This window comes from Carica papaya, chromosome 4, assembly GCF_054855325.1.
Source record: "Carica papaya isolate Zhongbai chromosome 4, ASM5485532v1, whole genome shotgun sequence".
NCBI lineage: Eukaryota > Viridiplantae > Streptophyta > Magnoliopsida > Brassicales > Caricaceae > Carica > Carica papaya.
The window spans coordinates 2,336,346-2,361,592 of NC_142312.1; the positions used below are offsets into that span (position 1 = coordinate 2,336,346).

At 35.5% G+C, this 25,247-nt stretch overlaps 2 protein-coding genes across 3 annotated transcripts; one reads left to right on the top strand and one right to left on the bottom strand.

Annotated features, from left to right (window-relative positions):
* The first annotated feature begins 1,340 nt into the window (after positions 1-1,340).
* SRFR1 (Tetratricopeptide repeat (TPR)-like superfamily protein) lies at positions 1,341-20,814 on the top strand. 2 transcript variants are annotated; one of them, XM_088217290.1, is made up of 24 exons: positions 1,343-1,688; positions 1,791-1,900; positions 2,804-3,609; positions 3,719-3,763; positions 3,942-4,043; positions 4,126-4,206; positions 4,547-4,613; positions 5,026-5,126; positions 5,218-5,325; positions 6,045-6,115; positions 6,245-6,301; positions 6,915-7,023; positions 7,124-7,204; positions 9,260-9,346; positions 9,783-9,989; positions 17,615-17,949; positions 18,258-18,344; positions 18,435-18,534; positions 18,705-18,796; positions 18,883-18,921; positions 19,020-19,107; positions 19,823-19,920; positions 20,013-20,323; positions 20,542-20,814. In XM_088217290.1, the coding sequence occupies exons 1-23, from the start codon at positions 1,567-1,569 to the stop codon at positions 20,299-20,301; spliced, it is 3,282 nt and encodes a 1,093-aa protein (XP_088073416.1). In that variant the 5' UTR covers positions 1,343-1,566; the 3' UTR covers positions 20,302-20,323; positions 20,542-20,814. The 2 variants fall into 2 exon arrangements, 1 of the variants encoding a protein (XP_088073416.1); XR_015818255.1 differs by lacking the exons at positions 20,013-20,323; positions 20,542-20,814 and adding an exon at positions 19,501-19,594 and having other exon boundaries at positions 1,341-1,688.
* Positions 20,815-22,246: 1,432 nt separating this feature from the next.
* Positions 22,247-24,208, bottom strand: LOC110813551 (uncharacterized). The gene has a single exon (XM_022040744.2). It carries the CDS (start codon positions 24,097-24,099, stop codon positions 22,342-22,344), a length of 1,758 nt encoding a protein of 585 aa, XP_021896436.2. The 5' UTR covers positions 24,100-24,208; the 3' UTR covers positions 22,247-22,341.
* Between the last annotated feature and the right edge of the window lie 1,039 nt (positions 24,209-25,247).

Sequence of the window (25,247 nt, forward strand, 5' to 3'; positions counted from 1 at the left end):
AGAGGCGTGATAAGTGTTATGTTTTACAGCTTATATTATTCCATGATTATGATAATGTTATTGTTTTTCTTATATTGTTTTCATAAATTCCACCGAGGTAAGTGGATGGTAAATGTTTTATCATAAATAAAAGGATTTGTTGTAAAACATGCTCCATGGGTCCTTTGTGTTTTCTACCCACCTTTACCTCCGTGACGGTGAGATATCGTGATGTTCTTACTGTGCTAGTGTAGCTCACTCCTTATTTAACCATTTCAGATCAGGAAGACATGGTTCTCGAGCCCGTTCCGCAGGAGGACGACGAAAGGGATGCCTAGAGACTCTGTAGTCATACTCATAGCTTTGTTTTCGAGTTTCTCTTTTAGTTAGTTTAACCTTTTATATTTTAAGTACGTTTTTGGTTTTCGTGTAAGGGATGTTAACTGAAATTTTGATATCGCTTACGCATTTGATATATTTAAATACTCATTTCATTTTAATATTTCCGGGGCCGTTACAGATTGTGTTTGTAAAAGTTGAAGAACATTCTTGTTTTCAGACATTAGTTAATGTTATGTTGATAAAATAATGATTAGATGTACGAAATAAATAAATTCTGAAAAAAGCAATAAGGGGTTTTAACGTGTGTATATATATATATATATATATGTGGGTGTGTATGTTTATATTATATATCAACTATAGATTTAATTATTTGATTGGGTTCTCCATAATTTTAGTCGTAATATTTTATTATTTTATAAAAGTTTTAATTTTCGAATTTAGAACAAATTATGATATTCCACCCCCGGTAGAAGTAAGTTTCATATAAGACTCATCTTTTCGTGCGATAGGAAGAAAAATAAATTTGTAAAACATATTGATTTTATATTTTTTATTAATAACTCAATCAAAGTCACTTTGTACTAATTTTTTAGCCAATAGAGAAACTTTTAAATTATTATTATCTTGTGGTTTTAAAATTTAAATTTATTTAACTTTTAAAATTTCTACATGTTGTTAGATCTAAATATTTTTGTACAAAACAATAAAAACTTAATGTAAAATTATAGAAAAATTTACAAAAATTAAAACTATAATAAGACCAAATCATACATTAATCAATTTATTTTCATGTTCCGGTACCTTTATCATAAAATGTGTTTGGCAACTAAGCCCATTAAATCGTGACAAAGAAATCCATTACCAAAAATCCTAGAAGGGCTATGGAAGCGAGTGATGGGCGTTTTTCGTGTCAAGCCCAGAGCAGTTGCAAGAAAAGATTCCAGCCAATCATTTTATGACACGTTGTCATATGCAGTAGACGCTTACTGTTCATATACCCCACTTGATTTCTTCAGCGTATCTGACTCGCTGGTCTCCTTCTTCATTCCGAATTCGCCTGTACTTTCTTCTACTCATCGTTTCTATCAAATTACCAATTTGCCCTTCTCATTCTTCCTCGTTTCCCCAGGAGCGCCAAAAGCTGGAAATGAAGGAATAAGACGGAGAGGGAGAGAGAACTGTATACGGTGTTTCACCTGATCCGTTTCAATCAATCTGCGAGCTCGCTCGTGTGGCTCAGTAATGGTGTCAGCTATCTCGAAGCGAGTCGAGCTCGCCAAATTCTGCAGCTCCCGAGACTGGTCAAAGGCAATCCGAGTCCTTGACTCGCTCCTCGCCCAGTCATGCGCGATACAAGACCTATGGTAATGGCTGATTGTACTTCTACTCTTAAATGACCTTTCCTTGATTTCTCCGTTGAAAATTCTATTGATTAATGCACGAATTTGGTTCTCTCTTGTTTTCAGCAATAGAGCCTTTTGTTACAGCCAATTGGAGCTCCACAAACATGTGATAAAGGACTGTGACAAGGCACTCCAACTTGACCCTATGGTTCTTCAAGCTTATATCCTCAAAGGTTTGTTTTCTCCTTAGCTAAACAATGTACACAGGTTAATTTGATCCAGGAGCTTATATCCCTAAACTGAAATATCCGTTCCTCTATCAGGGTTAAAATTTGATGATTAGGGTTATTCCTCATAATGAAATGGAAAGTGTATAAGTTCTATTTATTGGATTTAGTTTCAATAGTCATCTGTTGGTGTTGTATGAACTTGTGATTTATGCAAATTGTATTTGTAATTGCATTGTGGAATAAGAGCTAAGCATCTACTTGTGCATTATTGTTATTTTCGGTTGTCATGCAGTGGTGTAAAAAATGGTGATTAGTATTATGATGTTGTGGTATTTTCTGATAAGTATACAATGAAAGATAGATGAAAACTGTTATAAACTCTATCTTGGAATTCATTTGAAAAAAAACTACATTTATAGAGGATGCATAGCCCGTGAAAAATAATAAAAATTGAAGTTCTGGAAAAGTTTGGTGGAATTTGAAATATATTGTCTCAGTTCCATTTGAAATATTTTAGGATGTCATATTTTTATTATTTTGTAAAGGTTTTGCATCCTCACATAGTTAAAGTAAGTATGTTCTCCGAATAAATTCTACAATTGAAGTTCATTCCTTCAAGACATAGACTAAGCATTTTTTTTCCTTTTTGATTTCAATTACAAGGTAAAAAACTGGTTTACAATGTCATGGCTTTGTTGGATTGGATAGTCCATGTTGTTATCCTGTGAATTACATGTTGGTTAGTCTGTCGATGTATGCTTTTCTTTTGGATACGTCTTAGTTTATCACAAACAAATTTCTTTGGGATTGGTCTGATTTTTTTTTTTTGAAATAATGGTTTGAATGTTATCTCATGCTTGAGGTTCATTCATCTTTGGAACTTAGTACCGTGATTTTGTTGCTTAGGCCGTGCACTGGCGGCTTTGTCAAGAAATGAGGATGCCATTTTAGTTTGGGAGCAAGGCTATGAGCATGCCTTGCATCGATCTGCAGATCTGACGCAATTGCTAGAGCTGGAAGAACTCTTGAAGGCTGCAAAACAAGAGAGTGCTGCATCTAATAACATTGTGACCATGGATAGAACATTGGTGGCTGCTCCTGGTGTACGATCTATTGTCAATGTTAAATCAACTGAAGCTTTTAGGAACAAGAATAAAGATGATATCTCGAAGTTATGTAATGAATCACACCAGCTCTCTGCGTGCAATGATAGTGATAGTTTTGAGATGCTAAATGGACTGAAAGAGAAGGCCTCCAGTATATCGTCTATGCATCCATTGTTATCAGTACCCCATGACAATGTAAAATCAAGTGAATCTTCTATAAATCCTAATGAATTGAGTGACAAGTTCAAATTAACCATAGGGTTAAGGGGTGATAAGACTGACGTGACGGATGGATTAAGTTATGAGGGTAGAGGGAATGACAAGTCTATTTGCCAAATCAATGGAATTCATGATATTGTCAATAAGCAATGTTCTGATTCTGCATTTAACTTAAGTGATAAATCTGACCGATTAAGTAAGTCATCAATGGTTAGCAGCAACTCAAGTAACACATCTGCAATTTTGAGCGGCAAGTCAATTAGTAAAGCTGACATAAAAGATGGAATAAATGAAGAGGCAAAGAAGAACAGAAAGTTCTGTGTTTCCAGGATTTCAAAGACCAAGTCAATAAGCGTAGACTTCAGACTTTCAAGGGGTATTTCTCAGGTATGTCTGGGTAACAATTTTCTGTTGATTGCCATTATAGTTTGCATTTCCTTGTAAATATTTTTGAGACATGTATTACCATTTGCATAACAGTCTTGCTCTATTGCAGGTTAATGAAGGGAAGTATGCAAGTGCAATATCTATCTTTGACAGGGTAAAATCTTCGGCTCTTTTTTGTAATCTTAATCCTGACGGTTTCCTATTCTCTAGGTGGTCTACTTCTCTATATTGGATGGTGGACATGGGGGAAAATATAGGGCTAGGCTAGGCTAGGAACCCATGTTCACATCAAGCTGCAAAATATATGAGGCTTTTTAAACAATATTTAACAGATACTGAAAGAAGATCCTACTTATCCTGAGGCATTGATAGGAAGAGGGACAGCATATGCATTCCAACGGGAGCTTGAATTGGCCATTTCGGATTTTACTAAGGTGTCCAAAAAGGCATTATTGCTGATATAAATATTATACCAAATTCCTACTGTATCTGGGTTAAATGATTATATTATTTCAGGCCATTCAATCAAACCCTTCAGCTGGTGAGGCTTGGAAGAGGAGAGGACAGGCCTGTGCTGCCTTAGGGAAATCTACTCAGGTGGGTTGTTTTTACCTTATTTTATTGTGTCAATCCAGATGGCAGAAAAATTTGTTTTTTAGATGTTTCCTTCAGCAATGTTTTTTACTTGCTTATTCTCTCTATGCAATGGAGTTTCCTGCAAATTTGCTCATGGAATGAACTTTTCTTAAGCTCTATAGAATCCGTCATAAGAACTTGAAAAGTGATGCATGGTGTCAACATGTGCTTGCTAGCTATGAAATAAAACAGCTTTCTGCTATACTTATGAAAACTTGAAGAAAGAACTGGAAAATTTTAAAACTTCTCGTTAAATGAACATTGAATTATGCAGTTGACATTTTTACCTACTTGCTACCAGGCCATTGAAGACCTGACAAAGGCGTTGGAGTTTGAACCTAATTCAGCTGATATATTACATGAAAGAGGTAACTTGCATCAATCTAGATCTGGGTACCAAGCTTCATCGTACTCTTTGTTACATCCATTAAAGACAATTTTGTGTCTTGCTAATTCACTGGAAAACAATTATTATAATTATTTGCGTCTATCTGCAAGTTTTTCTTTTTGGTCATGAATATAGACTAGTTTCTAGGTATCAGAGTTATAAATTCTGGTTATTTTTGCAACAGCTGTTCGTATCACAACTTGACAGAAGAACATGCCATTCTAGGATACTCCATATTTTGCATTGCCTGTGAAATTACTGTGCAACATGGTAGTGATAGGAAAGATCCTTAGTATGTTCTATTAGAAAGAAGACTTCCGTAATGTACTGGTTATCCTTAAGATTTTAATTAATGCAGGAATTGTTTATCTCAAAAAAAAAAATTAATGCAGGAATTGTTAATTTCAAGTTTAAGGATTTCAATGCTGCCATTGAAGACCTATCTACATGTCTGAAGCTTGATAAAGATAACCAGTCTGCATATACATATCTGGTTAGCATGAAACTTCTGTAAACATAGCAACTTTTTGAATTTAGTATGCTTTTGTGCTTCTATATCAATTAAATGGTTATGATCTTGACAGGGTTTGGCACTATCATCAATTGGTGAATACAAAAGGGCTGAAGAGGCATATCTAAAATCAATCAAACTTGATAAGAACTTTCTTGAAGGATGGGGTCATCTTACCCAGGTAACCGCCGACTACCATCTTTGTCCTGGGGGAATAGGTTTCTTTTTTTTTTAATTACATATAAAGGCTGCTGCAGCCATTTGCACCCCCTTGGTGCTTATGAATAGATGGTTTTTTTTTTAATTTTTCTTATATTTTTGTCTTTTAAAAAGGCTGCAACAGCCATATCAAAGTGCCATTTTCTGAGAAGAGGAGCTAACTGAGCTTTTCCACCATGGTTTAAGGGAATAGATTAAGATATATGGGAATGTTTTTGGCAAACTTTCATCATTCACCCTATTGTGGAATAACCTTTTGCATTCGGCTGAGTGAATGCCATCCTTTATAGAATGTGGGACAAAAGTGTTTATACTTCAAGTGGTTGTGTCACGTCATAAGCGAGTGTTAGACATGGAAGTTCTGTTTACCATCATCATGAAATGTTGGGAAGTTATAATTATATTGTGCATAAGCTTCTGAAATTAGCTCCTAGAAAACATGGCCTGACTGGAGACCTTTATCTGTCAATTTTTGTTGAGTGAGTTCTTATGTTGAAACTTGCCTAGAAAAAGAGTTAGAAGATGAAACTTTACTTCTGTAATCTTCAAAGCAAGCATCCTTCTTCCCCTGTTGTGGATTTCTTTAGATAAAAAATGCTCTGATATAAATAAGATTATCAGTGAACTGAGTCAAGTGGCTTTAATATGTATTGTTGTTATGAATGTGTGATTTTCTGGCAGTTCTATCAAGAGTTGGCAAACTATAAACGGGCTTTGGAATGCCTACAACAAGTTCTACAAATTGACAATAGGTAATGTTGTCTTTCTTTGTCAAATCATTTTCTGTGTTATGGGTATTTTGTGCTCATTTCTCATGGCCAGTTTCATTCTGATGTGCAAGTACTGTTTCACCAAGGTAATGATTGGTCCTTTTTTAACAGATATGCTAGAGCTTATCACTTGCGCGGGTTACTGTTGCATGGAATGGGAGAGCACAGGTATGATGTCTGCAGCCTTTTGTTTGGATATGAATAATTTGCTTCCTTCTGATTCAGTTTTACCTTTTTTTATACCAAATAGTTGCTTGAACTTCTGGCAGATGCTTTACCTGTGTAGTTTCAGATTTCTAGCCTTGGAAGAGATCCAATGAAGAGGACATAGTAATGAAAAAAATTAATAGGGAGTATATATTTGTAGATCGAACGAACTTTACATGTACTTCTGGATTATCTAGAATAAAAGGGGCAGATGCTTTACCTGAGTAGTTGCTGATTTCTAGCCCGGAAAGAGAGTCAATTAACAATACACATATATCTTAAAGGAATATTGAAGGTTGTAAAAGCTGTTATACCATTAAAAGATAAGTGCCTTTAAATTGATACTATCTGCCTTATATTTTGAATAGAGTACAACTAGGATCATGTGATGAGATGAGTTTCTTTCTTACGAGTAGTTTAGTTTTCCAAACTTAAACAAGGATCCTCGTGAATCCATACCATATTTTACTTTTTCCAGTCTAACTTCTGTTACCTGATCTTCTGCATAAAGCTGCTACTTATCAACTCCAAGGTTTGGTAATCCAATACTCATATCCAAAATTGAAAATTCTAGGAAAGCAATCAAGGATTTATCTACTGCGTTGAGCTTTGAGAACTCAAACATAGAGAGTTTGTACCTTCGGGCTTCCTGCTACCATGCTATTGGGGAATATGGAGAGGCGGTAAATATTCTTCTGTGAAGAAGATTTCGGTTATTGTCAGATATGTTACTGTTTATTGCTTCCCACTCTTAAAATTATACCTTCGATTTTATATCCTTAGGTGAAGGATTATGATGCTGCATTGGATGTGGAACTTGACTCAGCAGAGAAGTTTGTGCTTCAATGTTTGGCCTTCTATCAGGTTGGTTTCATGTTGAATAATATCTCATATTAAAAATTGTTGACCTTCTTAAATAAATAAAAAAAAGCATGGTGTGGCCTTCACCTGTGTTCTTAAACGTCTTTTGTTGCTATCATAATCTGACTACTATACTTTATGTTACTGGCTATGTGCTTATGTTGAGCATTCAGTGCATGTTGGTGAGGAGAAGATCCTCACGTGACAAACACAAATTGACATAAAAGTGAAAACAAAGTGTGTGCATTATCATTTATTAATGTCCCTATATCTTGAAGCTGTCTAGAAAATTTCACTACTGAAGAACTTAATTCACAATTAGGGTCTTTTTAGAGGATTAGGCGAGAACAGAGAATTTCTAGATAATCTCTAGGCTACCTTTGAATTTTTCACAATTGAAGAACTTGATCTTACAACTAGGACTTTTTCGCCCTTTAGTGCCTTGAGTAGAAAACCTTAGAATTGCAAAAATATCCTTCACAACTGAAAAAAATGGACCAGGCCCAAAATACTGTACTGTATCAACACTTATACTACTATGAATAATAATCTTTCTGATATGAATCAAAGCTCGCTCCTTATAAATATTTGCTTTATCCATACTTCTTGTTTTACTTTGGGTGTGATAAATAAATCGTAGCAGTTCCAAGATGGGGCATCTTCTCCATACCTCAAATGGGGGCAATTGATTCTATTTGATGTTAAAAAAATATATGACATGTTTAATTCAGTTGATAAAAAATAATTCTAAATTTATCATTTGGTAATTTTGACTCCATGAGTCATAATAAATGGTAATTTTGCGTATGTGGGTCATAATGAAAGATGATTTCGGTTGATAGTTATATTGATAATTTTGACCCTTTCAGACATTATTTTGTTTATTTGTTGACCCCACTATCAGAATATTCTAGCTCTATCCTTGGTTCCAAGTGTTGCATGATACTGGCAATCATATAATAACATGTATATTGTCCTTGACTTTTTTTGAAGATAATAACTTGTATTGTCCACACGTCAAGTGGGATACCGTCCATGAACAGGAGAAGAAATTTTCATAAGGAGCAGAAGAAAAATCTGTCAGGTGCCCTAACTCGTGGAATCTTAAATAGCGGGACAAAAACCAAAGGCCAAGTATCTCTGACCCTATGCAGCAGCCTGAAGAGCTTTCGTCTCTCTTTCTTCGAATCACCAGGAACATATCTAGAAGAATAAGGGCAATAACCCTAAGCTTCAACAGCTTATGGCAGACTTCCACAGCTGACAGGACCTTGGGCAACATAGCAGGAGACGACTGGGAGATTCCTTATCCTTCTTAAAAGAGAACATCTACTAACCAGCATTTTTCCTGTCTCTTTCTCTCTTCCTCTCTCTCTCTATATAAAAACATTACCCCTAGTTAAAATCTGTTCCCAGCCTGCTTCCAAACAAATAGAGGCAACATGGTGCAGGTGGGGGACACTTCCAAAATTTTCTTACAGGCAAAGTTCAATCTTTCTTAAACTAGGATGGCTAGCTTTCAGAACTGTGTGGTAGACAGTATGATTTCACCTTACAGATTCCATCCTTCTTACCTTTGATTTGTTTCTTTCATGGTAATCCAATATAACCATTGACATGGCATAATGCTCTGGTGTTATGTATAAAATTTATCATTCTATGCAACTGGTTGATCCCGGCTTAGAAAAAAGGGCAGAGATCGTATACATGAATCCAGGCACAAACTTCGTCTTTGTTTAAGGAAAATAGCAAATGACAGAATATGTCATTTACTTAGAGGGTCATGTACTTTTTCATCTGTGTTATTATGCTATAATTTATGTTTATATTGCTGTATTGTTATATTTATCTATTCAAAATGGCTTTTTGGTTTGTACTCGCTTGATCCAGATTTTACTCAATGGTAATAACATTCTTCTTTTGTGAAGACAATTTTCTTTGGGACATAATTACTTATGATGAAAAATGGTGACTTGATGCTCTTAGTTTAGTTTGAAAATCTTGTTGCTGGATTTTGTTTATTCATCATAGGGGCTCTAAATTATCCTTCTATTGCAGAAAGAGGTTGCTCTATATACTGCTTCTAAGGCTAACAGTGAATTTTGCTGGTTTGATATTGATGGAGATTTAGATCCTCTTTTCAAGGTAATACTTAGCAAATACTATATTTTCTTTTGATTTTTACTTTTTCAGCTTGATACTATATATTGCTTAAGGAAGCTTTCATTTTGAGTCGACAAAAAGAAAGGGAAAAAAAAGAACAAGATGTTAATAGACTATGATATTTTAATTTTTACAAGTTATGGGAAACCAATTCAGTAGTCCTTAAGATATTATGTGAACTTATGCTATATATGGAAGCTAAGAGAACAGGGATAAGTGTGTGATACCAAAAGCTAAGTAACTTGGAAACTGACCCTTCATTTTAGTTTAATGATATTTAGCCATGAAGTAAAGGTACTATGCTAAACATATAATGAAAGCAAAATGACTTCATATTGAGTATGTCCTTGTGCTAGAGGCTTTGTTTACCTTTCATTTGTTAACAAACAATCACTGAGTTTTTTTTGGGAAATTCCAGGAATACTGGTGCAAAAGGTTGCACCCCAAGAATGTATGTGAAAAGGTTTACAGACAGCCTCATCTACGTGATTCTCTGAAGAAGGGTAAGCTTAAAAAGCAAGATTTTGCTGTTACCAAGCAGAAGACAGCTCTTGTCCTGGCTGCTGACTTGATTGGGAAAAAGATCCAATATGATTGTCCTGGTTTCTTACCCAACAAACGTCAGGTGATTCATTTATTGCAATGACTTCAATATTTCTGTTCTTCCTGTGGTTTTTTACTTTTCTTTGGATATTCTGTTTTCTCTCCTCTCTACTTATTTAAATAATAATTTTTTTCTGATCATTTAATCTATCATGCTAAACATTTTCCATTTTCTAACTCTACTTATGATTGTTCCTTTACTGGGAAAATTCTGCTAACCTCCTAAAGATTTAGGAAAAATAAACTCTTTTCCATCTTGTCTTTTGGAAAACTAGGACTTCAAAGATATTTTTTAATTGTTAGTTTTTTAATTTGCACATATTTATGCAAAAGCAGTATGACAGGATCATTATCTGTAATAGTAGCTGGTATGAATGAAAATAGTTTCTAGAAAACATTAAAGATATTTTTCGTAATTCATTTCAAATTCATGTCACATTTGTCTATCATTTTCTGGAAGTTTGTTTTTATTTTCAACTGCCACACATTCTGTACATAAACATATACAAATTAGGAAATGAAGACTAGAAAATGTTTTCATTTGCCAAAGGGAGCCTATTTTTTTGTCATTTAATCCTGTTTTACTAAATAGAACAATGTTAGATAACATTTGAACAAGTGAAACAATAAAAATTGTAAAATATATTTTTTCAAACTTAATAACTATTGGTTTCAACTGAAAGAAAGAAGTATAAAAAAATTTATAATCCATGATGATGTAGGACAGAGACGGCTTGAGCATGATACTTCCAAGGACATCTATAAGAACTAAAGTTAGATATCTAGGATCTTGACAATCAAATCTGTAACTCAGTATTTGTATAATAGTCATATGGACCAAATAATTGGCTTATGATACCCAATTTATAGGTACTATATTACATTCAAAATAGAAATTCTTGAGTCTATGCAGGAGTTTTACTAAATAGGAAAATAAACTAATTGATTAGAATAACCTATAATAGATAACTAAATTAGATCCTAAGTAAGTAGGAAAAGTAATAAACTTATACCATTCATAAGATTATAGATTTTAGTTGCTAAATAAGCTAAATATTTTAGTAATATTTTAACATAGCAATTACATAAAAATGTATCTTATTATCAAAATATGTCCACTTTAGTATCTTTGTGTTCTGCATCACATGAATAAACATTTAGACTCTGCATTCATTTACTTCTTGTTAAGAATAAAAAACCCATAATATTATCCAGAAGGCACCATGGAACTTGTGTATGAAGGATGATGTATATTAGATAGAAGACTAAGGATCAATGAGGTCACCTAGCTCTTTCTCATTGGTATAGGCTAGCCATAAAGCCTGTCAAAGGGTGAAGTAGAGCAAGCTTTTGATTGTTTTTACTTGTAATTTGATTCTGAATCTGAATACAGCTTTTTGATTTTATCATCTTCTTCACCTAGTACAGCTTGAATTTATTATTATTTTAATATTTAACAGAAAATAAAGACTGTCATTTATGGTTATGGAGGAGCATTCTTTTCCTTTTCCATTATTTTTCCTAATATGCTTCGTGACTAATGATTTCGACTGAAGGAAGCAGAAAGCTATAGTTTAGAAATTATGATAAGATAGAGCTTGCAATTAATTCTTTTTCATGAAAAGAAAAAGACAAAATAAAGCATGCAATTGGATCCCCCTTCAAACTGTTGTATTCTCCTTCTCTCTCGCAATCTCCCTATCTAAGTTCAAGTTGCTAGTTCAACTCAACTTGAAGTTAGGGATTTTAGTTCCTTTCAACAGATCTGGGGTTGGAGTTATTTTGTTGCTGCCAGGAAGAGGAGATCTCGTGATAGCAGCAAAGGCCTGGCAAGTTTATGGCTAGTGAGGAGGATTTTGGATGGTAGAGGTTGAAATGTAGAGGAGCCGGTCAGTAGCCTCTGAAGTGAGTGGAAAGGGCAGTGTTGTATCAATGATCTGTTAGCTGAAAGGGCACTGATCTGTTTGCGAAAGGGCAGTGATCTGTTAATGACTGATGGAGCAAAGAGAGAGGGAGAGGGACGAACTTTGACCGGTATTCATACTGTCCAAGGAGCAGCCATCCAGACATAGGCCGAATGAACTTGTGTGGCCAACGTCGTGGTATGTTGGGATGATCAGAATGGTCCCTCTTGACGGGAAATTTTTGGCCATTGAGAAAAGCATTTTATGTCATTTACGAGGGGAAGAGATCAGAAGGATTAAGGTTGAGTGAGAATAACAAGGCCTTTAGAGTGTCAATTTCATTATGGAAAGATGGAGCTGGCTGGCTGTTGGGTGTCTTACAAGAGTTTTATTGGACCAATGGAGGAAAGCTTTGGGGTCGGAACAAGAAGGGAAGGAAACATAACCTGTGGGTGGCATTAGGTAGGGATAGGAGGGAAAGAGTTCTAGTCCTACACAGGAGAAGGGGCAGACAGTGAGGTGGATCTTTTTATACGAAGGAACAGAGATAGGCGGATGGTGGAGGATGATGGTTGCGGTATTTGAACCGGTAGGATGAAAGTGTGAGGCACCGAGAAGTCTAGAGAGGCCGAATTGATTAGACAAAAGCCGGAGAAGAGGATGAAAGAAGGCAGCAATGTTGCTTCAGCATTTTTATGTTGTCCCAGATGTCGCACAGAGCTGATGATGAGCCTGGAAGCGAAGAGAGAAAAATTGCTTTGAAGTTGTGAAAGGAAGCTCGGGGTAGGTGAGTAGAGTAGGGAAGACGAGACCCGCTAACAAGGCGGGTTGAGTGTAATTCAAATTTCAAAGCACTAACAACCAAAATGCGGGGGGGAAGTTTGTTTTAATGAAGCCCAAAATGCAGAGAAACACAGTCGTTTTGGCAAAAAATCTATTTCGATTCGAGGCTCATCGAGGAGGACCCAGTTTTACAAGGACTTTTGGGTCGAAGGTAAAATGGTTTTCATGGATTGAGAAAGGCAGATGAGTTGAGTAGGCCGAATTAGTGAGATGGGGCAAAAAGTCGGTTCACGAGTTGAAATGAGTAAGGAAACCCGTAACTCGTAGGAACCTGCAGAAACTCATGATTGGTAGAGGGCAAGACTGGGTTTTCAGGCTGTCGAAAATGAAAGAGAAGGCGATTTTGGATTCTGAGAGTGAGGAGGATGATAGAGGATTGGGAGAGACCAATGGTGACCAGGAGGAGGTAGTCTCGGGCAATGAGAAGGGGAGAGGAGTCATTGAATTTGTAGAGGGTGCGATGTGGCTGAGATTGAGGAGGAAGAGTCTACCTAACCCTTGGCGGTGGTTTCGGCCAAGGAAGGAGTAGAAATTACTACCTGGGGGGGTAAAGAAATGGGGTTGATGCAGAAAGGGGGGACACAAATGGAGGAGATGGGAGAGAGAATTATGGACCTCATTGAAGAAGAAAATTCTAGATGGATACTCCAAAATATCCAGTGAATTAGTAGCATATTGGGGTATTTTTTGATGGTTTAGAGGAATGGGCTATAAAGTTGTTCAGGGAGATAGAGAATATAAGAAAGGAGAAGGTGAGAGGAGAGAGGCTAAAAACAAAGGAGAAAAATAAACAGGAGGTGGAAGGATCTAGGGAGTTGAGAGAGCTGAATAACTTGATGAAAGAAGGAAAGAAGGGGGGAGGGGTAATCACAAAAGATGCTTAAATTATGTTTGGTCGTCTCATTTTCTGAAATGTTAGGGTTATAAACAGCCACAAGAAGAGATAGATGATTAGGGGGTGCATGGGTAGACGGAAACACAATGTCATTTACTTGTAGGAGTCTAAAATGGAATCCGTTTCTGTCTGGATTATTTGGAGCTTATGGAAGACAAAAAAGGTAGACTAGAGAGACTTACCAGCTGGAGGAGCATCTGGAGGGATTCTAGTTTTATGGAAGTAGAGCCTTTTAGATGTGAGGAGGTTATGATGGGAGAGCGTTCTATATTATGTCTGTCTAAAAACTGTAGAAGTGGGAAGAAATGAGTTTTCACTAGCGTCTACAGCAGAGGTGAAGGGAGAGAGAGAGAGAGACTCGATATGGAAGGATTTGGAAGATTGTAAACAGAAATGGGATTTCCCATGGGTTGTGTGAGGTGATTTTAATATGGTTTTGAACAAACATAAATGGTTTGTTGGATACTTTTCAAGGGTTTGTGCTAATGAATTTAAGGAAACTCTTGATGGACTTAATTTAATAGATTTATCTGTAATGGGAGGTAAATGGACCTGGACTGACCAGAGACTCGACCAACCCAGCATGCTCCCGAATTGGTAGGTTCTTAGTGTTAGTTTCTTGCCAACTTCAAGCTACAAGTATTTGCCAAAATCTTTTCCAACATGTCATATCTGGTCACTTTCCTATTTGTCTAGCATCAGATGAAATCAAGTGAAGCCCTTGTCCATTCAGAATTGAGGATAAATACTTAGAAACTAATAGTTTCTGTAATAAGATTGGGAATAGTGGAGATGGTTAATGGTTGAATGGTAAAGCCAAATTTTGGAATTGCTCAAAAGATGAAGGCAGTGAAAACCACAATCAAGAAGTGGTGAAAAGAGGAGGGGCAAATGGAAGGTATGCATGCACAAGCTTTGTTTCAGGGAATCGAGACAATTGATGGGATGGAAGGCGAGGATACTTTATCTACTGAAGATTTGGTTTGCTGGGAATTTTTGAAGCTTGAATTGCAAACAAACTGCAAGTAGAGGAGATATCATGGAGATAAAAATCAAGAATCGTATGGATAAAGGAGGGGGACAGAAACATCAAATTCTTCCATAGTATGACAAATCATTATTGAAAGACTAACTATATAGAGGAGATGAAATTTTTTCTGTAGATTGATGATAGGCGAAGGGTAACAATAGTTTGAGGCAAGGGGTTAGAAATTTTTTCTGTAGATTGTATTGCAAGGAGTTTAGTTGGAGGCCCAAGTTTGATGGTATCAATTTTAGATCCCTAGATAAGTTGAGACGTGTTTCTCTGGAAATAGGGTTCCTAAAGAGGAAATCTTTGAGGGATTTGTTCATTGTAGTAAGGAAAAAGTTCCTAGTTCCAATGGTTTTAACATGGGCTTTTTGCATAAATTTTGATATATAATGAAAGAGGATATCTTAAGAGCTTTTTAAAGGATTATACGAAGCTGGTCTTTTGTTAAAATCCTTAAATTTCACTTTCTCGGTGCTAATTGCTAAGGTGGAAGGGGTAGCTAATATTAAGAACTTCCGACCTATTAACTTAGTTGAGAGTATATACAATTTCATTGCAAAGATGTTATCCAGAAGAATGATAAAGGTGATGGGTAACGCAGTAGGTGAATGTCAACATGTTTTTGTAAAAAAAAAACAAATAATGGATGCATTATTGGTGGCTAATGAGGTTGTGTATGACCTGCTATTTCGAAATAGAAAGGAGTCCTATGCAAACTTGATATGGAGAAAGCATATGATCACATAAATTTGGGATTTATTGAATATATGCTAACGAGAATAGGCTTTGGAGCTAAATAGTATAAATGGATCAACTCCTGCATTACTATAATATATTTTGCGGTCATGATGAATGAGAGTCCATCTTCTTTTTTCAAGGCATCTAGAGGTCTTAGACAAGAGCATCTGTTATTTTATTTACCCTTTATAGGTGTTTTGGAAGCATTGAACAAATTGTTGTTGAGGGCCAGGGGACTAGATTTGTTCAGAGAACCAAAGGTGGGAGGAGAGAAAGAGAGGAGGTAATCTACTTATTTTTTCCATATGACATCTTAGTGTTTTGTGAATCGGACAAAGGTGTGTTCCTCAATCGTAGATGTGTTCTTTTTAGCTTCCAAGCGGTTTCTAGTCAATATTAACGTAACTAAGTCCGAATTGGTGAGATCAGGTGATGGAAGTGATGCTACTAGATTGACAAAAGTCTTTGGATGCAAAAGGGTGGAGTTGCCGATTAAGTACCTAGATATGCATTTGGGGGCAAATTACTTAGATGTGAGGATGTGAAACCCTATTGTGGCGAGGTTTTGAGAGAAGACTGGCTAGTTAGAAGAGCAATTTACTGTCCAAAGGTAGGCGAGTTACACTCAATCAAAGTACATTGGCTAACCTTCTTGTTTATTATGTGTACTTTATGCAATCCCAATGAGTGTTGTTAAAAGATCGAAAGCAATTCAGTGTAGATTCCTTTGGGACAACTTTGAAGAGAGTAGAAAATTTCATTTGGTGGCATGGGATGAGATCAAAAGACCATTACATCAAGATGGTTTGGGATTGAGATCTGGTGTAGCAATGAACCAGACTCTACAAGACAAGTGGATTTGGCGATTCATTAAAGAAAACGACATTCTATGGTGAGAACTGTAGAGGCTAATTTTGATGTTATGGATAAAGGATAGTATTCTAGAGCATTGTCAAGACCGCATGGGAAGGGGGTGTGGAAAAAAAATACATGAGAAAGGGTAAATTTTAGGAATGTATCAGGTGGAGAGTCGGCAACCGGAGAGAATAAGCTTTCGGATGGACTCTTTGCTTGGAGGGGGAGCTCTTAGTGACCGGATTCCACATATTTTTGCTATTGCATGGTACAAGAATATCTCTGTTCATGAGTCATTCAGAGACATTGGGGGGGGGGGGGGGGGGGGGGAAGGGAGTGGCATGTGGAGGTGATGAGAAATCTTAGTGACTGAAATAATTGACTATGAGATTCTTATGAGTTGACTATCTTTTACATCTCCAAATTGGAGTAATAACCAACTCGTTTGGAGGCTCAACTTAGCATGGACGTTAACGGTTAGGTCTTTGTATAACTACTTAGCCAAGAATGATTCCACAGAGGTTAGTTTTTCTTTGCGATAAATCTGGAAAATATTCTCCTAGAGTTACTTTCTTTGCTTGAGAAGCAGGCGTGGATATATCTTACCACTGACAAGTTAATGAGAATTGAAGATATTATGGTGAACGGTTGTTTTGTGTGTAGGTGGGAGGAGGATTCTTGTAACTATATTATGCTTTTGTCTCCACTTTTATACAAATTATGGACCATGGCATATGGGTTTCTAGATATAAGTTGGGTAATGGCTGGTACAGTAAAGGATGAGATTTAGGTTTGGAAAGGTATCAATGGTCGGAAGAAACATGTGAGTCTTATTTCCCTTGCTATATTTTGAGTGACGTGGAGAGAAACAAACAAAAAAACTTTTGAGGGGATGGAAGATGATTTCAATAGAGTTAGAGATAAATGGTTCCAGATGTTTTTTTTGTTATGAGTCATAAGTATTCTATGGAGGGTTTTAGGGACCTTATTAACATCGTAGTTGACATGTAAATAATTTTGTATATAACCCTCTTGGTGCTTGTAATTAATTATATATACCATACCTTTTATTTCAAAGAAGAGAAAATGACAAAATAATTTCCAAGGCAGTGGAGGTGCTACCTGCATACAAAAATCAATTTATATTAGATACAGGACAAAAGATTAAATGTGGTCGCGTTGCTCATTCTCCTTTGCATAAACCAGCAACAATTTTATACATTTGTTTACAGTGCAAAATCAATCATCCTAAACTTGTGGAAGAGTGAAGGAGATTATGCTCTTGGCTGTTGTTGAGTTCATAAAATTGCAGTTTTCTCTTTCTTAATTTTGAATGCAGCTTGAATTTTTTATTTTCTCATCTTCCACTACATGCCCAGCATCGTATGGCAGGATTAGCTGCAATTGAAATTGCACAGCAGGTTTCAAAAGCTTGGCGTTCTTTGCAGTCAGAATGGAAATGTTCTAACAAAAGCACATCAAAGCATGGGAAAAGAGCCCGGAGAAAAGAAAGAATCAATATGCTCAGTCAAAATAGAGGTGGTGCTGGCTGTAGTACAAGCAGTTCCTCAGAAACATCAACTTCATATGGCACAACAGAAGAAAGAGCATCATGTCGTTCAATGATGTCATGGCATGATGTTTATTCATTGGCTGTCAGATGGAGACAAATTTCTGAACCTTGTGATCCAGTTGTTTGGGTTAACAAATTAAGGTACGGTACCTATATTTAAGATATGAGTAAAATCTTTTTTAATTGAAATTTCCTATATCTTGTTGTATGCTTTAGGTTGTTTTAGTTAAAAAAGATTTCCATTGTACTCTCACAAGAAATCTATACTTGGAAATATTCTTGGCTGATCATCCTCTACCACAATCATATCCCCAAAACAAGTTTGATTTACAATGATTTATGAATGTAACTTTATCTTGAGAGTCTAAGTCTGAATGAAATGGTGGAACACTGAAATATTTTTATTGCGATAATGTTTTATTCTGAATTTAATATTTCTGCTTTTCCAGTGAGGAGTTCCATACTGGTTTTGGGTCTAATACACCGATGAGAATTGGACAAGCAAAAGTAGTTCGCTACTTCCCAAATTTCGAAAGGTAAAAATACTGGCGAAGCAGATTGTATGCTATTAATCTTTAAGCAACCCATATTTTTGGTGGTTAAATGCATGTCAGTTGATGCTGCAGAACGTTAAACTTTGCCAAGAGCATTGTGAAGGAAGAACTCTGCATACACAATAAGGCAGATGATATCATTGATCTGTCTAAAAATGGGAAATTGCAAGATGTAAGTAATTTTGCATATTTTTGGTTCTCCTGTCATGATATTTTGGTTCTTCCTGTTGTTCCAAATCACTCAGAATCCTTTATATTTCTTGTTTTTCATGGTTTCAATGCCTATCTTGTATAATTTGTCATGTTCATTGTGTAATTGCTGATGTTTAAGACTTAACACAGTTTATGGATGCAAAAACATGTGATGATCTTTACAAAGTTGTTGGTGAAGATTTCTGGTTGGCTACTCATTGCAACAGTACGGCATTTGAGGGGTAATCTTCCAGGAAGTTGAAGGATAACGTCCTTGCGTTTAAAAGTCTTTATTCTGATTGGTTTCTGGTGTTTATCCTTGTTTCAGGAAGAAGCTTGAAGGAACCAGAATCACCTTAGTTGAAAGGTAAAGTCTATTCTGCTTCTATCGTTGGTTGCAGCATTTTCTCTTCATTTAAAAACACTCCGTCTTCAATTATACTTACACTAATTATCATCTTGTAGAGAGCGCGGGTTAGAATTTGCAATTCGAACACCTTGCATACCTTCTAGATGGGAAGATTTTGATGCAGAAATGAAGAATGCATGGGAAGTAAGTTGCAACCTAACATGATTAGAGTAGTTTTTAGCTTGGCCTATAATTTGTGATGATGTTAACTCTGGTGGCATATGTTCTTTCTCCCATGTAATAATGCTTTAATTTGGCATTAATGTGCGACTCCTACTTATGCATTTTCTTGGGATTCATGGCTTGAATATGCTCTTATCAACTTAAATGGCACAGCAACTTTTACCTATTATCTAGAGGGAAGTGCATCCACTTGGAGATAAAGAACCTAAGGAAAAGACCTTTTGAGGAGTTGTTTTATGTTATCATAGTTGTTATAGGCTCAGTTAGTTTGAATTATTATGGTTTTATGACTTGCTGACCAAAAACGGATTGTTCTGCATCATGTTACATTTTGGATATGCTTAAGTCCTTCAGGTACCAATATGTGTTCCTAGTAAGGCAACTGATTCTCTGTAGTGGAAGCAACTTTTATATGGACAATGCATCTGAATCATGAGAAGCTTCATTGGTACTCTTTTCACTAATCCTAATTTCTGTTGTATGCTCATGTTTCTCCCCACTATTTCCTCTCATTTTCTTAACCAGGGCATTTAGACAGCTAGCCACTAGGCCAGTAAGTTATTGTTGCATGATAGCTGAAGTTTAGTATAATTCTTATAAAGTTAATTCTTCCATTCTCAACTATGATTGGATATTATTATTGCTTTTTCTGAATCCCGAAGCGATGGATTTGCAGGCTTTGTGCAATGCTTATTGTGGTGAAAAGTATGGATCTACTGATTTTAGTGCGCTTGAAAATGTGAGAGATGCTATTTTAAGGATGGCATATTACTGGTATGACCTAATTGTCAATTCATGAAAATGGTTGGTTTGAGTTTGGGGCAACTTAGAACTGCTTGAACAAGTGAGAGTGAATTGGCTTTTAGGTACAATTTTATGCCATTGTCCAGAGGCACTGCTGCTGTTGGATTCACAGTTTTGCTTGGATTGCTTCTTGCCGCTAATATGGAGTTTGCAGAAAACATCCCCCCAGGAGTTCAGGTAGATTGGGAAGCCATTTTGAATTCTGATCCAAACACCTTTGCTGATGCTGTTAAGAGTTGGTTGTATCCATCACTCAAGGTCACAACATCTTGGAAAGATTACCCTGACGTGTCGTCAACATTTGCAACAACAGGATCAGTTGTTGCTGCACTGAGCTCTTACGATGATTAAGCTCCTTTCAACTCTTCAAAAGGTGAGTTAGCTGCATTTGAGGCAAGATGTTTGTATGCCAAAGGCACCTTGAAAATGATTACTCCATATATTCACAAGTGAATAGCTCCAGACATTGATGTTAAAATCATAAATTATCTCATCTAGTGGTGTTATATGAATCATATTCTTTCTGAGTCTCTATATGGACCATACTCCTAATAGTACATATAGCTGACCGAATTTAATGTTTTGATGCAGAACGTGTGAGCATAAATTATCTATGCTCATGTTGGCAACAGAAAATGGATCCATTTGAGACAGTATATCTTGTTACAGATACCGGCTTATAATGTTATCAAAATGTATGTTGTCCATCATTGGCTGTACAGCATTTTACCATAATAGAATTTTCAAGTACTTTCTCCGTTGTAGTTAAGGTCACAAATCAAATAAAGTGACTGCTGCATTGGCTGTTACAGTTGGAATGATTTTCTTCAGGATTTTCCTTTTTAATTATATTCTCTTCAGCTATTCACTGTGTTTCAATAACTTTTTAACAGGATAGATTGGATTAGTCGTTGGATTAGTTTATCGTTAGTTCGGAAATTTGTTGGGGTTGGTTTTCTGCAATTCTTTCTTTTTTTAAAAAAAAAAAAAAAAAAAAAAAAAACCTTAGAATCCTTTACCAATTATCATTAACTGTTCTCAGTGTTTCAGGAAGTTGCCTTTACAATTAAATTAAATACTTAGCGACATAGTTGATGGGTCTTATTTTGTTATTTACTACAGTATATAATTTTTCTTTGGACTTGTATTTTCCATAGCTGTGGAATGTCTAGTTTGAATCATAGCTATTATTTTTAGCGGATTTGTCACCACAATTTTTGGGTTTGAACTAGTAATTTCGTGTGTGGAAGAAATGGAACCCAACCCTCTTGGCTTTGCAATCACATTGCACCTTATTTAAAAGATTCTGGAGATTATTCGATAAGAGCTTCTGAGAGTCAGAAATTTTGATGGCAGGTTAACTTGTCTGTCATTTCGGTGATCTTTTTTCTATTCGTAATATTTTTGGGGGGGTTTTATTTTGTAATAATCATATGAAACTTGAACCTCTGCCAAAAGAAGATGAATATACAGATACATACAATAAAAATAAAACACACGAGGTATCAGGAAACGTAAATTCCGGACTGAGAATTTCGTAACCAATTTATAATTTTTAATGATAATGGAAGACTAAACCTTCTGGTTCTGTATCACCAATTGGCTTTGTCTGTATTTGTAAAGTTTTGGCCTTCACTCTTATTTATGCAATTAGTGCGTTAGGTGGGGGGGGATATGATATGCTCCAAATCTAGATGGGTAATGCTAAAGATTCTGAAAGACTTTGTAGGAAATTTTTATTATTAATTTCAGAGACCAGGTGGCAGGATCTTAATCTGAAGAAGACATTTTGCCAACTATAAATGTTCCCGCACGCACGGTCTTTAACTCTCTAGGGAAGCTTCATGAAGATTAGACAAGATAATTAGCTACTAAACAAATCATTAAAGGTTAAATCAGAAATCTAATCTCATATCCACGAGACAAAATAACAAATAAAAACAAAAGATAGTGGTTGATCGATAGACTATACATAACCATCCCTACTCAAATAAAAAACGAAGTTAGTTAGGGTTAGTTTGTTTTTTTTTAATGTTTACAATGTGATCCTCTCTATATTTCTATATAAATTTTATAGTAATATTTTTATTTTTTCGTATATATTTATAACTTTTTCTCATAGTTAAATTTGTATCTTAATTTTTAAAATTTAAGAATAAAAAATATATATTATAATATTAATAATTTTCTATGTTAAATTTGGATTCATCTCTCATGTAAAATAAGTCGCATTGAGTTAAATTACATAAATTCTGTAGTCATTTTATTTTTCATTCTCAATTTTCTTTCGCTAAAATTTTTAATACTGCACACAATAAATTGAACTTTATAATTATATTAGAGATTAAATTTATAAGATGTAAAACTTTCGCTCGTTAGATCAGGAAGTTCTTATTCATGTAAACAACTATTACGTGGTAATTGATTTTGATTCTGTGGTTTTTTTCTCTTAGATTTTTCAACTTTCTCTTTGCTGCAGTTTTTAGATTCTGCAGCTGCAAACAGCCACGTGGCATTCATTTGCTTGTTGATCATCTGCACCGCGTAGTATGGAATCCTGACTCTCTTCTTCTCCACGGACTTCATTCGTGCATTGATGAACGCTATGCAATCCATCAGGCTTTCTCTGGAAAACCCTTTCATGGCATAAGCCTGCGATCGTCTCCACAGGCTCTTACCGTGAGGACGCCCTGAACTTGACAAACACAGAGCTCTCGTTGTGTCGCTGATGGCGGCCTCTGGTTTTCTCAGCAGCAAATAACACTGGGCTCTATTGCTGTGCAGAACAATTCTCTCTTTTCTCATCTTCACTGTGCATAACTCCAATGCCTCTGAATATATTTCCAAAGAATTTTCAACGTAACCTGGCCAGAACTTCTGGTTTCCTTCCTGTTTCAAAACACCCGCCATGGATTCTCTTTCTTTAAGCTCTCGATCAGACATTAGATTCTCTCTTCTTCTTCTCTCCACCTTCAAATCCCATATCTCTTTCACTGCTTTCTCAGCTTCCTTGTTCTTCAACCTCAGGTCACCGTACCTTATTTTATGGAAGTCCTGTAACATAACCTGCGTGATTTTATCTCCAAGATTTCCGAGTTCGACCAAATCAACGAGAAACAAAGCTGCAGTATCCATGACTTGGAATCTGGTTTCTGGGTCTTTAAGAAGTAACAGAAGACAATCAATGGCGATTTCCCACCAATCGTCTGAAGACCTTGAAAGATTACAGAGACTATCCACGACTTCTCTCAAATCTGCAATTTTTTCTCTTCCGATTTTGGTGCAACACAGGGTTTTTATCAGTCCAATTCCACCGGGTGAAGCTCTATTTACCAATCCACCCCAGATTCCACTCAAAACTTTGAGAAAGTCTTTGTTGCAAAGAAGATCAAGAGACATTTCCTTACATGCAAAACAATTTAGAAGATACAAAGACCAACACTGAAGCTGGCTCGCCCATTCTTCCGCCTTTTTATTCTCTGTCTCGACACCGCCGAGTCCTCTCGTGAGCAAATCACAGTGATACTTCGATCTTTTTCCATATTCCACTCTGATGAACTTTTCATAAACCACGTCAAGACAACTGCAAGAAATCTCCATGGCTAGTTTCACAAGCTCTGCTTCATATACAGCAACAGCTTCAAAAGTTTTCTCATGGCTGGCAAGGTGACCCAGTGCTCGAACCGCAACTCGCTGCTCAACCCAGCTGATTTTACCTCTCAAAAGCTCCATCAAGGCCAAAACCACTCCCGACTCGACAGCTTTTTCTGCTAACTGAGATTTGTTCATGGTATAAGAACCGATTATATGGGCTGCGTAGTAGGGAATATAAATATTCTGATCTCTGCGAAGCCATTTCTTGTTGTCGACGCCTCTGTGGATGAGTTTAGCCATGGAGTCGAAGATGCCGAGAGATGGGAATTCAGAGTCGTCGGGGTTAATCATGGCGATGTTCCAGAGTCCGCTTAAGACCAAGACAAGTTCTGGGTCGTCTCTGATAGGGATTTGTTTGAAGAATTGAGCAATTTTAGGTCTTCTCAGAGATGGGTCTGGCTCTTTCACGTTGCAGAAAAAACAAGAGGAGTCAGAATTAGAATTAGTAGTAGTAGTAGTAGTAGTAGGACTGTTGATCTGTCCTGGTGAATCCATGGCCGAGAGAAATTGGGTTAGAATTAGCTGCACAGATGGACGATATTATAAATCCGACAGAAGACAAAGATTTGGTATACATAAAAGTTTTTTCTCCATCGTCCAATTTTTGCTATTATATACTTTCTATTATAAATTTATATTTTTATGAATTAATTTATATGTGGATATAATTGGAATATAAGACAAAATATAATTTTTAACTAAGAACATACACCAATACATATCTCTTAGTCAAAAATATAATTTTTTATAGAAGACTTAACTTACTATTGTTGAGTTAAACAATACTAATTAAATTTGTTTATTGTTCATTTTAAATTCTATTTTTGTAATTTTTTATTAAATTAAATAAAATAATTACATTTATTAGTTCTTGAATATTTATTTAAATTCTACTCCATGAAAATAATAATTTTTGTTTATAAAAATATTAACTTCCTAATTCTTGTTCATAATTAAAGCTGTAACAAATCATTATTTACCCTTCAATCTTCTCAATTAATAAGATTTATCAACAATACAATAAAGAATAACAATAATCACTTTCCAAAGAGACTGAAACACTATTCTTGAGATCGATAGTTCTTTGGTTGTGCAACTACTTATCAAGAATAATTACTGTATTAATGTTTATATTACATTTGTACGTTATATCATATACTTATTATTGAATGATTGGTGTATTAAAATTTAGCATGTATATTGCGAAAAGAATAAATACGCTAATTAATTGATAAATTTTAACTTCTCATTACAATTTGGTCTTCATAACTATGTTCGTGTAACATGTGATCTCCAACAACTTATCACGAATGTTTTTTATCTACAATGCGCCTGAAAAACTTTTAGTTTTTAAACTTTTAGTAACAAAAGAAAAAAAAAATCACTATCACAATTCATATCCAATTTAATTAAAAGATGATAAAAATTAAATTCTTTTTAAAATAATAACAATTAAATTCATATAAAATTTTACCTATAACTATAATAATAATTTCTAAATTTTATTTAAACTAATAGAATGATGTTATTTTTGATGTTTTTAATAGATGTTTATATTTTTTAATTTCTAATTAAACTACGATTAAAAATCTTAAGTTTATTTTAAACCCGTTATTAGAGTTGAAGGTAGCAGTCAGCCATTT